The 15,008-nt window shown below is 43.6% G+C and overlaps 1 protein-coding gene across 3 annotated transcripts in view; it reads left to right on the plus strand.

The window, feature by feature from the left end:
* The first annotated feature begins 420 nt into the window (after positions 1–420).
* Positions 421–15,008, plus strand: part of PTCHD4 (patched domain containing 4) — an 81,916-nt gene continuing 67,328 nt past the window's right edge. Inside the window, exons 1-2 of one of the 3 annotated variants that reach the window (XM_066180022.1) lie at positions 421–431; positions 864–1,413. In XM_066180022.1, the coding sequence (XP_066036119.1) occupies positions 865–1,413 (549 nt within the window). In that variant the 5' untranslated portion in view covers positions 421–431; position 864. Of the gene's footprint in view, positions 432–767; positions 1,414–15,008 lie in introns of those variants that run through there. The other 2 variants (XM_066180020.1, XM_066180021.1) reach the window with 2 other exon arrangements.

Raw genomic sequence — 15,008 nt, forward strand, 5'->3', positions numbered from 1 at the left:
GAGAGCGGAGCGCCGCGGGGGAATGCGGTGGGACAGCGGGATGAGAGCGGAGCGAGGCCAGGAGATGCAGCAGCCGCGGGACCGGGGGATGGAGAGAGGAGTGCGGCGTCGGGATGCTGCAGCCGTGGGACGAGAGTGGAGCGCGGCGGCTGCTGCTGCTGCTGCTGTGGGAAAGCGGATCGCCAAGTCTCCGGGCCGAGCTCTCCCTCCTCCGGCAACCGGCGGGGATGGGGAGGGGGAGCGAGGGAGGGGCACGGAGGGGTCGGGGGACGTTAAAATGCAGCATCATCCTCCGGCCCCGGCGAATTCCGTGTGTGTGTGTGTGTGTGAAGGGGCGGAGGGGGGAAAGCGGCAGCACCTCCCGGAGCAGCGGGGCCGGGCGCGGGGCTGCGCGGGGCGCGGAGCGGAGCGGAGCGGGCACTGCGGAGCCGGCAGCGCTCCCGGTGCAACGCCCGAGCCTCGCCGGTGGAAAGGGGGGCACCGGGCAGGAGGGGAGGGAGGGGAGGGAGGGGAAGGGGAGCGGCGATGCTGCCTGGCTTGGGGGGAGGGAGGAGAGCGGGGGGGAGAAAAAAAGGAGAGAATGAGGGAAAAAAAAAGGCAAGAACACCCCCCCCACCCCCCCCCCCACCCCCCTCCTCTGCCCGGTCCCTTCCATCTCCGGCACACACACACACCCGCACGCACACACACACCCCATTGATCAATATTTGGCTGTCTTGCTGCAACTTGCTGCAGTCTTTTAAAGGAGTAGTAGAGAGAGAGGGAGAGAGAAAGGGAAACTGGCAGGAAGGGGTAAGGAGCTACACATGTCACATGTGCTTTCTAAGACGGCCAGGAGCATCTGCAGGCTGGATCTGGTGGAGGATGCTGCGGCAGGTGATACACAGAGGGCTCCAGTCGTTTTTCTACAAGCTGGGCTTATTCGTGAGCAGGCATCCGGTGTTTTTCCTCACTGTGCCCGCAGTCCTGACCATCATCTTCGGCTTCAGCCTGCTCAACCGCTTCCAGCCTGACACTGACCTGGAGAGCCTGGTAGCCCCCAGCCACAGCCTGGCCAAGATCGAGAGGAGCTTAGCCAGCAGCCTTTTCTCCCTCGATCAATCCAAAAGCCAGCTGTATTCGGACTTGCACACCCCAGGGAGGTATGGCAGGGTGATTCTCCTCTCCAAACCCGGAGGCAATATTTTGCATCAGGCTGATGTGATCCTGCAGATCCACCGAGCCGTGCTGGAAATGAAGGTGAACTACAAAGGCTATAATTATACTTTTTCCCATCTGTGTGTGTTGAGAAATCAGGATAAGAAATGCGTGCTGGATGATATTATTTCAGTGCTAGAGGATCTGAGGCAGGCTGCCCTCTCCAATAAGACAACAGCCAGGGTGCAAGTGAGCTATCCCAACACTAAATTAAAGGTATGCTCTTACTGCATGCTTTTGCCAATTAAAGAGGCAGCACTTCATTTCTTGTCCTAAACAGCAAAGAGAAATATAATCATATCTATCTCTCTCTATCGAAATGTGTGTGATCTGGGCTTTCCTCGTGAAGCAGCTGAATCCGGTGCCTTGCTTTTGTTCTGGGTGAGGAGGGAGGGCGGGGGACTGGAAGCTGCCGGAGCAGGAGAAGAAGGGAGCGGTGAAGAGCCTGAGCACCGGGAGACCTTGCAATGCCGAAGGTTCAATACATGGGGGGAAAGGGACAGGAGGTCGGTGGGGGGTTGAAAGCTGGTTTGCACTATCACCTTTAACAGCCTCACTGCTGTGGTGGGATAATTTGTCTTTAATGTGGCCAGAAAAAGCTTTCCTCAAAGGCACAGTGAAATCTTGTGTCACCCTGCCCCTGCCAGTGCTGTAGGAGCAGCAGGAGGTTAGGGCCAGAAGCAATTTCAGATGTCCTGCCTTCTTTGGCTCCATCCTAAGAAGGTGAAGGGAAGTGGGTTGGTTTTGGGGTTTTTTGTGGGGTTTTTTTGTTGGTTTTTTTTTAGTGTAAAATTATTAACTCTGTCGCTGATGGATGGGCTGGAGTTTTGGGATGGATCCCACCAGCTGGAGGCTTCCAGCAAAGTTGAAACAAGGTAAAAGGTGAAAGAAGTTTCAATCCTCCCAATTAAAAGAATAAAAAATTTGGCATAAATTAACTCAGGACTATTTCCCTGGCACGCAAGCACCCATCTGCTTTCCCTCCCATCTGGAGCAATTCCACTCAGCAGGACTAACCTGCTGTGAGTAAATAAGGTACAAAGTTTGCAGGTAGCTCATGAAAGAAGTTTTTGTGGATTACAGTATACCTGCATGCTCCCCTGGGCATTGAACCAGAGGCAGCAATTATTTAACAGAGTGTAACAAACTCCCTAGGACACTATTTACTCATGCCTCAGGTCACAGGGGAGAGGATATGCTCCTTCTTGTAAACCAGAGATCTCTGGGGTTCCTCTCCCCCTTTTTCAAAGAGTTCTTTGGGGGTAAGGAATGCTCCTCCAAGTACGAGCACTAAGATCCTGAAGTTATAATTTGTTTCTTACTGCACATTTACCAGAAAAAGATCCCATAAAGTCAGTCCCTGTTGAAAAAATCTGAAGCAGAGACACAGATTGATTTTATTTGATTGTCTTTTTTCTTCAGTAAAAGTGCCAGGTGGAACAGCTTGGATTTGGTCCCGTGGCTGTAGATGTTACAGTAATTGCTTTGTACAGAGTTGTGGCTGCCTGAGTTGAATGTGTGGAAATGAAAAGGTGTCCTTTCTACTTCTGGAAAGTCCTGAGTGCAAAGAGGGCTCAGCAAAACAAGTCATTCTGGACTAAATATCCCTGAACAAATTTTATGTTCTAGTGTACTGCAAGAATAATCCCGCTATTGCAGAATTAAAGTGTATCCTTTACATTTCGCTTATTTTTAGCATTAAAATTAAGGTTATTCAATGGAGAACACTGATATTCTAGACTAACACTGTTATAAACCAGCTTTATATAGAAATAGTGACCCTACTCTCTCAGTCCAAGTTAATTTTCTTCTCTAGACAAACCCAAACTGATCTTATCAAAACTAGGATGCAGACACTTACAATGTGGTTTTTTCCATTAGAAGATTGCCTACAGCTCCTCCTTTTTTTAAAGATAAAACCAAAGGAAAAGATAATTTGGTCTGGATTAGCTACTTATTGGATTGCCAGATAATTCACACAGAGAGAAAGATTTTCCTAAAACGTAGAAGTCTAACTCTGAGCACTGCCAAACACCATCCCACCACCTTCAATCCCCCAAGGAGTTGCGTTTAATCTTCTGAGTGAGGGAATAAATGTCCTTAAATAACTCAGTTTAAAGCTGGACAGAGCTTTCTGCCCTCTTCCCAGTGAAAGAAAGTAAAGCCGCCAAAGCCTGTGACTGCACTTCAGAGAAAAGCCAGCAATTACAACACATTTCTGTGGGTAGGGAGAGTTCCTGCCTTTACTGAGAAACACACTTTGCCACAATTTTCCTTCTTCTTATATGGTAAGGACTCTATTTAGGAGCTGCGGTCAGCCTGGGCTGGTCTTCAGCAATGGTGTGCCTGCAGAGACTCACCTTCTCTGATGTCTTTGGCTCCAGCTGCTGGGATTAAGCTACTGTTTTGTATAAAATAATTCACTAGTTTATCTATGTCATCTCTGTTGTCCCATCTACCAAGGGTTAGGAAGTTGTGGGAAACGTCTCGTGATCTCCTTCAAAGCATGGGCAAAATCTTGGTTTAATGCAGGCTCTCAAGCTGTTTACTGACCACCCTCTCTTTGCACCTCTGAGCAAAGGCTGTGGAAACTCAGGCCTGTATTTCTCGTTTTGAGATGTCTCATTGTGTTTAACCAGAAACATCTCGGATGCTGCACCCACTTGGGTAGATGAGTTTCTGGATATTCAGCAAAAGGAAACAATTCCTATGGCTGTATCTGTGAGGTTTCATATTTCTTCATACTTGAGTTGTGACATTAAGAAAAAGTTGCGGTTAAACCTCATGGGACTGCAAACAAGAGGGCCAAATCTGCCTGCTCTTATTCAGTGTGGGCCAGTGTTCATCACATTCACTGGTCCATGCCCTTGGGATTCTCCTCAGCTGAACTTTCCTGCACTATTAGGATCCACCAGGATCTTCTAGGTTAAGATCTTCTAGGTTGCCTCATTTTCCCAAAGGTCATGTTGCTCAGTTAGTACTGGTAGGTTTTGCTCTGTTTTGTTCCTTTAGTAATGCCCTCAAATTGAAAAAAAAAATCTTCCAAAAGCAACAAGGGGATCTACTTACGATGAAGGTGCCCCATATGTGTTTAGTTTACAGCTGACATGGGTCAAGTGTCAAACTGTGCTGATCTGGGAACCACAATGACAGCTTTGGGCTGTTCCACTCCTGCCCCATCTGGGAGCTGCAAAAAAATCTTGTAGTTTTTTATTTCCCTCAAGCCTTGTGAGAAGGTTTCATTTTGTGTTTCTTCTCATGTCCTGATGGAGGCCAAATCAGTTCAAACCTCTCAGGTGAGGCTGGTTGAAGGCTGGCAAGGGGTGAGTTCTTGGCAGGTTTCCCACAGGAACTTTGTGGGAACCACTCAAGCAGGTTTCAGCAAACTGCTCCAGTTTTGAAGCAGCTGTTATCGGGCTGCAAAATCTGATGAAACTGCTTGGCTTTTCCTGAGGAAATCTGGATGTGAAGGATAACTGTTTAACCATTACTTGCTGTAGTGTTGGAAGAACTTATAGCCCTAAATACTTCTACTTTCACTATCCCTCCTTAAATCAGGAACTTGGTCTCTCCACTCACCAGAGAAGGAGCAAAGACACAGCACTCACATTCAGAGCACAGACTGCAGGATGCTTTCAAATGCCTGAGAAGGGTTTAAAATCCACTCTGGCTACTCAGGGGCATTGTAGGCAAATGCAGGTGAACCAGGCTGTAGGAAAATGCCAGCTCCCGTTGCTCTGGGGACACAGTAGCCTGTTCACTGCAGTCTGCAGCCCAGCCAGAGAGTGACTTGCCCAAGGTCACGCAGATAGACTGTGGCAGAGCAGGAAAACAAAGCTGGATATGTGAAGTCTTGATTAAAACTTTTGAGATGCTTCTTGGAGAAACATTGCTCATGCTTTCCTCAGTGTAGGACATAAAAATGATATTCCTGTGCTTGGGGTCCGGACTGTGCCCTAACTTGCACAGATTGGGCAAATCTACACTGAGCACTCACTACCAGTCATCAAATTGTTAAATCTCAAGTTTTGGCAAATGCCAGCATTGTTTTTGTCAGTTGAGGCTTCCAGAACAGTGTCTGGGCATGACTTGGGAGACAGCATGGGAAAGAGTCCACTCCGGGTAGGTAAATCCGCTCCATCCTGCTGATGATGGTGTGTGGTGTTCTTAGAAATAAGCACATTGTGCCCCTGCCTCCAGGGCCAGAATGTGGTCTGAGGCACAGTTTATTTGTTGTATAAACAGAATTATTGATTCCATGAGGATTACTTCTTGTGTACCATGAAATATGAGGGAAGATATTGCTTTTTGACCCTGATTCGCCTATAACCACAGAAAATTTGCTGTCCTATTCCAGGAAAAAAACAAACAAACAAAAAACCAAAAAGCAAAACAAAACAAAAAGGAAATAAAAAACCAACCAAACAAACAAAAAACCCAAACAAAAATAATGAAAGTTATTTCTGAACACAGTCTTTATATGGAAGGGGAGGAAAAAGCATAAAAACTTTTTTCAGGTATTTCATCTTTACTGTTTCTTTGTTTCTTTTCATGTTTATTTGCTAGTTTGTCTCAGAAAAGATAATAAGTGAGAACTTGCCCGTCTGAGAACAAAATAAATATGACAATTGCTAATTTAAAGAAACCTTTGTCAGCAGATTGATTCCTGTAATACTGCCTTCAATTAATTAAGTATCAGACATTTATGAACACTAGGTGAAATAGCAGCCAATAAACCAGAAATCTCTATTACCACATTTGTGACAAACACATCAGCTAGATATTGAATCTGCTCTTGCTTAAGCTGAAGTGTTCCTTGCATTCATTTAACATCGTGAAACCTCTAATTGCAGTTTTGCTACTGGCCAGATTTTCAATTTTTCTCACATTAGCAGCTGTACTTTAAATGAGTCTTGCTCCATTTGCATTTGTGGAGTCTTTCTGACTGCTCTAAGATTAGTCTGTCCTTAGACGTCCCTGAGGGGGACCACTCTATGGGACGGAGAAGATAAGAAAGCAGAGCTCACCTACATCAGAGTAGGCATCTATGCACCAATAATATCCACAAACTGATTAACCCTTCAGTAAAACCAGTTAGAGTGTAAGATTGCCCTAACTCCAGTGAGAAGATGCTTGCTTAGAGGCAGTGTGGCTCTGCACCCATTTGTGATACCACCTCTCCCAATCCAAACATGTGACTCAGGATTTTGTGAAGTTCTCTATGGCTGGAAAAAAGCTACTAAGTCAAAGCAAAATAATAAAACGTGCAGGGAGAAGATCAGAAAAGGGAGGCTGGAGGCTGCAGATAGTTTTCATCTCAGACTCGCAGATGAAGACAGGATTGGGCAGGCTGAGCTCAGAATAGCTGCTCAGAAGCATGAAAGAAAGTGGCAAATGTTTGAAGCCTAGGAGCATCTCCTGGCTCATAGATTGGAAAACTAATTTGGGGAAAAATTACACCTTTACTCTTCCAACAGTGTTTCCATACTGTCCAGCAGCACCAGGGAGGGCTCTTGACCTTCCTCACCTGGGTGGACTGGTGGAGCTGTGCCTTTGCTGGGAGATGTGTCTGCAGATATCAGTTTTTGGGGATGTGATCAGACAGCCTGTCTGCTCAGTTTGGGCAAGAAATTAGGTGTTACCATGAATTTTTAGGAGAATTCTCCACTCCTTCCTTTGCTTAGTTCATTAGGAAAGGTCTCTTCCTTGGACTTGATAGACCAGGCATTAAGATAACTCTCTTCTGTAAAAGCAAGGCCAGACTATGAGCACTGACTGCATCGGGAATATGAAGCTGGGTTAACACGTACCAGGATAAGCCATTCCAATGTAAACAAACAGCAGAAAGGCAGCAGAGACCTAGCAAAGCAAGAACAAGGGTTTGGGTGTTCTTTTTGAATTGCCATTCTTCTGTTCAGAACTTGACACTCCTTCTCAATCTCTGAGGGACATTTCACCTACAGCTGACCAGGGGTCTAGAGAGTAAGTTCTTGGGGGTGGGGCTCATTCCTTCCCATCCAGCAGCTGAGAGCTCTGGCCATATAGAAGACTGCAAAGAAAATATTCTCCATTGACCTTTTGGATGACCTTTGTTGTCTGCTTTGTGCCTTTCCCTCCCAGCTATTCCACTTTTTAGTTTTGTCAGCACTTGCAGGGGGACATGGCCTTTTGTGCAGTGCCAGGCCTTGATGTGAATAATAATAAAGAAGAAACTGGAAGGTTGTTTAGGAGGAGAGAAGAGCAAGATGCAATTACAAACCCCTTCTGCTAGTAATAATGGCTTATCCCTGTGGATCTGGGATAGATGTCATCTGCTTGCCAAAGGGAGAAAGCCCAGCAGAACTTTGCCATTTTCCTTAGAACAATAGTCCTCTGTGGACATAAAAAACCATTTAGTTCCTTTACTAAATATTTGGTTAATGCTTGCCAATGTTTCTACAATGACAGGATATCTTCTTATAACAGTCATCCCTATGTTTTCCCAAAAAGTCTTTGTAGCCCCTTATTGTGTTGGCTACATGAGCTTTTGGAGGGTTCTGAACTTCTGTCTTCAGATTTACAACAGATTGGTATTCTTGATACCTGTAACAAGAGTTAAAACAAATTCAGGTACCAGCTAGCAAGGCAGGGGAATAAAATTGATTAGCAGTAGTGAATAAGACATGACATATTCCCAGAGAAAGGGAGAGGAGAGGAGAGGAGAGGAGAGGAGAGGAGAGGAGAGGAGAGGAGAGGAGAGGAGAGGAGAGGAGAGGAGAGGAGAGGAGAGGAGAGGAGAGGAGAGGAGAGGAGAGGAGAGGAGAGGAGAGGAGAGGAGAGGAGAGGAGAGGAGAGGAGAGGAGAGGAGAGGAGAGGAGAGGAGAGGAGAGGAGAGGAGAGGAGAGGAGAGGAGAGGAGAGGAGAGGAGAGGAGAGGAGAGGAGAGGAGAGGAGAGGAGAGGAGAGGAGAGGAGAGGAGAGGAGAGGAGAGGAGAGGAGAGGAGAGGAGAGGAGAGGAGAGGAGAGGAGAGGAGAGGAGAGGAGAGGAGAGGAGAGGAGAGGAGAGGAGAGGAGAGGAGAGGAGAGGAGAGGAGAGATCCTTATATCTATTCTATGGTAGAAGTGAGAGAAACCTTGTAAGGACAAACTTAGATTGATAAATACAGCCAAAAAGAAGTTTTTAAATTATTTAACATCCTTTATGCATATGTGGGTATGCATTTGCATGCATATCTTATTTGGCAAAGGATGTAGGTAAGGCTGTGGTAGGTGTTTGCAAAACAGTAATCTAAGAACAAAACCTGTATTAAACCTCTTCAGACACTAAGCGAAAACTTCTATGCAGTGGTTATTACAGAGGTCAGAGTAAAAAACCTACTGACTGGTTTTCCAAGAGAAGTGAATTGAGTTGGGGAAACTGTGATCTCATATTAGTATTGAAAGATTTTAATTTATGCAGGCCCCACATCCACTGCCACTTCATAATGCAAACAATGAGATGTGGCTGGGACTTGAGCTGTAGAACAGTTTTAAATACAAATGAATGCCTTCAACAATGTGGGAAAGCAGACACTACATGTGATGGAAAGGAGAGGACAAGACAATGAGAGGCCGGAGGAACAAGCTATGAAGTCTTTCATATCTCTTTTTCTCACTGGATTTGTCCTATTCTCTCTTTTCCTACCTACCAAGAGGCAAGGTGTTAATGTTGGGAATAGGCAGTAAAGGAAACTCTTGGAAGTGAGGCTGTGAAGCATCCTACAAAGGGAGAGAGCAGTGACTGAGCTCCTGAGCATTGCAGAGATGATCACATGCAGTGGCACGTGTCATTGCCCTAGCCCTGGACTCACTGGGTGTGAATTGGCCTCACTTTTTCACTGGTCAGGCCACTTGAGAGAGCAGGAGCTTAAGGTGAAGTGCTGGAGATCTTTGATGACACTAGCAAGTGTGAGCTGGTGGCAGCAGGAAGATTTCCATCTGAAAAGATTTACTGTGGAATCAGCTCAAGGGAAAACTGGCAATTATTTTTCTGGTGGCAGCTTTGGTATGAAATTTTGCTGAATTTTTTTTTTCCTCCTTGGCACCACTCATACATTGGTACGCAATTCTGACACAACAGCATTCCTGCATGCCCAGCAGCAGCTCTGCAAGACACCAGACAGCCTTCACAGCTGTGAGTTGGCCAGATCAGCTTTTCTTCCCAGTTTTATGTTTTGCCACCAAACACACCCTCCTCCAGACCACCCTTGCCAGCAAACTGGCATCACAGCCAGGGGACTGCTGGGTGATCATGGGTTGTGAGACTGGCATGTCACTAGCTGGCTAATCTGCAGAATGTTTTGGTCTGATAATGGTCTAGAGCTAAAAGCTTAGTTGGCACTACATGTGTGTAACGTTTCCTGAGTACATATGACGGCAAATATTTTGGTGTCTTGCAGAACAATTCTTCTTTAAAAATTACACAAGCCCTAAAGCCTGCTTGTATGTGCTGAGGGCATCTGAGAAGGTAAAGAGCAGTCTTGCCTTCCTGCCCCACGCCTTTTAAGGCAACACCCACCACTGAGGGTCCTAGTGCAATGCAGTGTAAGCAAGGGTATGCAAGGAGGATTAAAGATCCATCTCCAGTCTGCCACAGTTATTTCCTTGTGCTAATGGTGGGAGACCTGGGAGGCCCCATTAAATACTTCCACAGGGAAGCCCAAGCATCTGACATGTATCCTCTCACAATATTTAAGGATAAACACCACCTACAGGGCCAGTTCTGGGACACTTAACCCTGGTGCCCAAGTCTGGCACTGAAACAAGACAGAAAAGCTGCCCCTGTGTAAGACAAGGTCTTGCTTCTCTTACACTTCGTGTAATTGTTTCCACCAGTGTTACAGGGGTGTTGTCAGCCTGACGGAGAGGGGTTATTCTTATCACGTGTGGTGCATTTTTGCACACGTGTCAACAGCTTCCTAAAGAGTGCTACAATTCAGGGGTGGCCGTGGAGGGTTTTGCTGCTTCTGTTCTAAATGCTGAATTACCTGAAATAAATCATGCATGACCTGGCTGGCCCAAAAATTCTTTAGCTGCATCTTTTTCTATCTGAAGTTACAGTACTCTTGAAACTAAAAGAATTTCTGAAATAATGTCCACCCTGCCCCGAATTTCATTTTAGAGGATGGAAGGATAAGGTCAGGTTCTCGTAGTTTCATTTTGACATGCCCCTAACAAAATGTTCCCCTTTTTTTTCTGTATTAAAATGGTTCATTCTAGATAGTCTTTCAAAATGATTCAAAAAATATTTTTCTATCATGTTATACTTTAGATTAAAAAATAAGGGAGGGGGAAAAACCCAAAGTCACTTTGAGAGAAATTTTTTTCCCATGTTCAAACTTTAAGGAAGGAAAATCGCAGCAAAATAAACTCACCCAGCTGACTGAGGACAGCCCACTGCCCCTGCACACAAATTTACCCACCAGGAGAGTGCTCTGGCTCTAATTAATGCAGTTTTACACTGAAGACCAAGGCACTGTATTAAAGGGACAAATGATCCTGGCTTCCAGTTTTCCAAGCCAGTTTAGTTTGTAAAAAATTGTGCAGTTCATTAAGAAGAAAGATGTTGTTAGCAGTATTTCACTATGCAATTCCATCTTTTTGACAGAATCTATGACTAAAATATAAATCACCTTTTTCCTAATAATTTTCCAGAATGATTTCTTGGTGCGGATTTTAATACATTAAACAAATATATTAACAAATTCAGGGAAGAGTTCATGCAACATGGAAATATTCATGTGCATTTTTCCCCTAAAATTCACAGTTCATTTTGTTCAAGTTCTTGACTCTTTGAGTGAGGTTTTATCCACAGATAAGCACAAAATATCCTCCAAAGGAGTTTTCACCATGTAGACTTTTGCATTCAGGTGACAAACCTATTTTTCTTCAGGAGGGACTGGAATATGTGGTAATAAGTATTCTAATAGTGGTGGTTCTTTGTTAACTAACGTTAATTTTCCTGTCCATAACTGATTTCCCAACTGCATGTAGAAAACACTGGTCACCCAGTTGGTGCACAACAGATTTGTCATTGTAATGTAAATGGCATTGAAATTTGGGACACCAGCAGAGAAATGTGAACATTTCTGAAGATTTACAAATGTCTCTCCACTCTTTTCTTTCCCCAGGCTTCAAGATTAGCACAAGCATTAGGCTTTAGGTATATACCCAAAAATAAATTTCACAAGCTTGACAAGCTTAAGAGGTCCCCTGCTATCATAAAGCATTTCATTTTTGGTTTTGGGAATTCAATTTTAAAGAACAAAGTGGGGTTTTTTTTAATTCCTAAATGAATACAGCTTGTATGCTTACAACTTTTACCATCTTCTTACTTCAAAATTTTAGAAGTGGGAGAAAGAGGACATCCTTGAAGGGAAATTTGTCTTATAAAAATGCCAAATGCTGTAATTGCCTTAGATTCATGGTCTTTTCATCACAACATTCACCTCAAAAGGCAAGTTAAATCAGATCATTTGTCACTGCTTAACAGATCTGAACAAAGCTCCTTTAGGAACTATTCTGATACTTTCACTGTGGAAAACCCAATTACATTTTAAAGTAGTAGAAATAACAAAGAAAAATAAGGCAGAATGGGATGTGTTTTCAGTTCTTTCAGAGCAGCTAAAAAAAAGATAACCAGGATAGGGAATAGCTCGGCATGAAGCTCAAAAAACTCAGGTTCACGCCTAAACCGTTTGAATTGGCTTTTCGCACAACCTCCTCACTGAGGATATAGTGGACACAAAGGACAACATTCCAGATGTTGTTTGGTAAAATGAGCAGTTTGGGATGTGGAATGCTGGATTTGGTGCAGGGCTATGCATTAAAGAATTCATATTCTGCTGTGACTTCTTCATATTGATTTCTCCCATCATAAAGGAGGGCTGAGGTGCTGTGGGAGAAATTCAAAGAGCTGTTGGAGTTTTATGAGCCTTTTCCATGTAACATCAAGAGGTCAGACTCGTAAAAGGTTTAAAAGGTCATTCTAACCCATTCCCTGGCCTGTGCGGGATTATGAGGAAACACTAATGGAGAAATTAATTCAGATTGGCTTGGATGGGAAATCTGTCATGTGAGTTGGAAACTGGCTGAAAGATTGTAAACGAGGAATCATGATAAATGATAATGTAACAAGTTTATGGAAAGTATCTTGCAGGGTATCTGGAGAATTTGTGTTAGGTCTGGTCTCATCTAACATCTCTATTAATTATCAGGAAACAGAATTGAATTGCACAGGAGTGAAGTTCACAATATTAAGCAAGGAGGACATGTCAGCAGCAGCTGAGTCACAGAATTTACACAGACAAATCCAGAGCAGTTAGAGAGCTGAGCAGAAAACCATGCCGTTTTCTGGAGAGCTTTGTTTGCATTCTGGTGCCCAAAGAGCAATGTAGGGTCCTAGGAACTGATTCCTGTTAGCTGAGTACTGCCAGTCTCAAAGTGAAGGTGCAGTGCTTAGATGACATGACCAAGGTCAAAGAAAAAAAGATGATGTTGAAGTTGGAGTTTTGCAGCCCCCAGAGAAAGGGCACTTACTTTTACCTCTGACTCTGACACTACTTTGCAAGTGTGTACTTGCATAGTACTCGATTTCGGTACTCGATGTTCTCCTTCCTCCTTCACCTTCCTGCTGATCAAGCTCAGCAGGATGCACAGAGTTCCCTGTGTAGAGCTTGAACAGTGCTTTGGAGGCTGCAGAGCATATGCTAAATTGTCAGGGAAGCCTTGATGGAATGTTGCCATTCTTTTTTCCTTTTGTTATCTTTCTAGAATGAAAGAAGTCCTCTTTCAGAGTTTTGTTCTGATTGTGGATTTTTGATGAGAGATTTGGTTTGGATTTGGAGGATTTATGAAAGTCCTTTTGCCATGTTGTGCATTGTTCGATTGTTGCCCAGCATTTCAAATTTAAAAATCCTCATACCTCTAATATCACAAATTGGCTCCATTTGGTCCCTGTTGAATTTTGTCATTTCTTAATTGTATTCTGGTTGTGCCAGGGAAAAATTATGGTAGCAGAGGGTCCTAAAACTTAGTTGAAAAGGACAGTTATGAAATATTCAGCTGGATCATGTCGTACTATTTCTTGTCCAACTTGAATATGATTGCAGACCGATTGTCTAGGAAATGGCTGGTGATGTTTGTGAAAACAATAGTGGAGTCAAGCCATTTCTTCTCGTTTTGTCCACAACATCAGGGCCTTTGCTGCAGTGGATGGGACCTGATCTGGTCTTCAGGATGTGATCCTCCCAATGACGGTCTGTGTTGGAGAAATTTCTAGGTGCTCATGCAGAGAGTCATAATAGCAGCACATCTGTTTCCTCTAATTATGAGCCCTTTTCTATTCAGCATCTATTCTAAAGTGAGCCTGATGTGCAACCAGAGGATAGAAGGGTGAACATCCAGGAGTAATTAATTTCAGTGTTTCTAAACATCTACATTAGGACAGGAGAAACTCGCCATTCAGAGACATCATGGACCAGAGAAACAGTTTCATGTTATGCATTAACCATTCAGATGGTTAAAAATAGGTGAGATGAATGCCATTATACTTTTATTTCAAATCACCCAAAAAAAAAGTTCCATGAAATTTCTGTAAGCATGAGGATATGCTAAATCTAGAAATCTTTACAGAAAAGGCTCATGTCAGGTGGAGCTTTTCCAAAAATCCTAGGGAATAATCTGTGTTTGCACTGACATGAGAAAAACCTCCCAGAATAATTTCACAGGGAAAATCCAGGCTCCTTCTCAAGTCCATTGCAACTTTTTCTCACTCCAAATCTCTGACAGGGCTTTGAAAAACTCTTTTTGGAAATTATTATTAGACAGTAGCAAAAGAACTAAAACACATTAATCTGAATAAGGAATTAGCTCCCACTGAAGGAACTGGAATTAAATGCCATCCTCGTCCAAAATAGATTGCCAGATATTGGCAGTTTATTGCAGCAGGGAGACAGAGATTTTGCAGAGTGCTCAGAAGACAAATGCTGAAATTCCATCATCTGGAAGTGCTTTACCATCTGATTGCTCTTTGGCTTACTCTATCAGAATTTTTCCCTAAATATTTGCTTGAAATCCATGGGTGGCTCAATACCACAAGGTCTCACCATCTGCAACATTTTTGTTTTAGAATTAAAAGTCCAATCCTTCCTATTCTGCCAGAACCAAAACCCTTCCAAATTGACTATACTAATATAAAATTGAAAAATCACTTTACACAGCAGGTGATTTTGAAAAACTCTTTTTGTTTTTTAACACCCATTGCATTACAGTAATTGTAATATATATATTTGGGGAGAAAAGCTTTGATGTATTGCAAGGAAACATCTGAAATAAGTTGAAAAGATGGCTTTTATTACTAATATTATTTACAGAGAAATTCTGCATTTCTCCAGAAGTGCATATACACAGTAATTAAATATTTATCTTACTTTATATCTTGAGCTCATTCTTAACAGCAGCACTACATTAATGTATACTTCTCGGAACACTTATAACCCAACTTTAAGCATTTTATGAAGGTACATAAACTAGGCTTTGGGGTATTGTAGGCTTTAGGAGGACTAAAATCCCTAAGAATGAGATTCAGTCCATTTAAGATAAAAATTGCCCTCCAGAGGTGCCCTGCTTTCCTCTTTTCCTATAGAAGGCAGTGAAGTAGTCCTGACATTTTCACAGTAGTCCTGACATTTCCAACATGACACCTTGGTTAGGCTGCCTGACTCAGGACCTCAGAGCTTCAATTGTGGCTTCTCATGTTTTGAGTTTTGTTCTGACTGAAGAGGCACATCCAAA

The sequence above is a fragment of the Chamaea fasciata genome, unplaced genomic scaffold, assembly GCF_029207755.1.
Source record: "Chamaea fasciata isolate MVZ Bird 193981 ecotype frontalis unplaced genomic scaffold, bChaFas1.0.hap1 SCAF_3, whole genome shotgun sequence".
NCBI classification, from domain to species: Eukaryota; Metazoa; Chordata; class Aves; order Passeriformes; family Sylviidae; genus Chamaea; species Chamaea fasciata.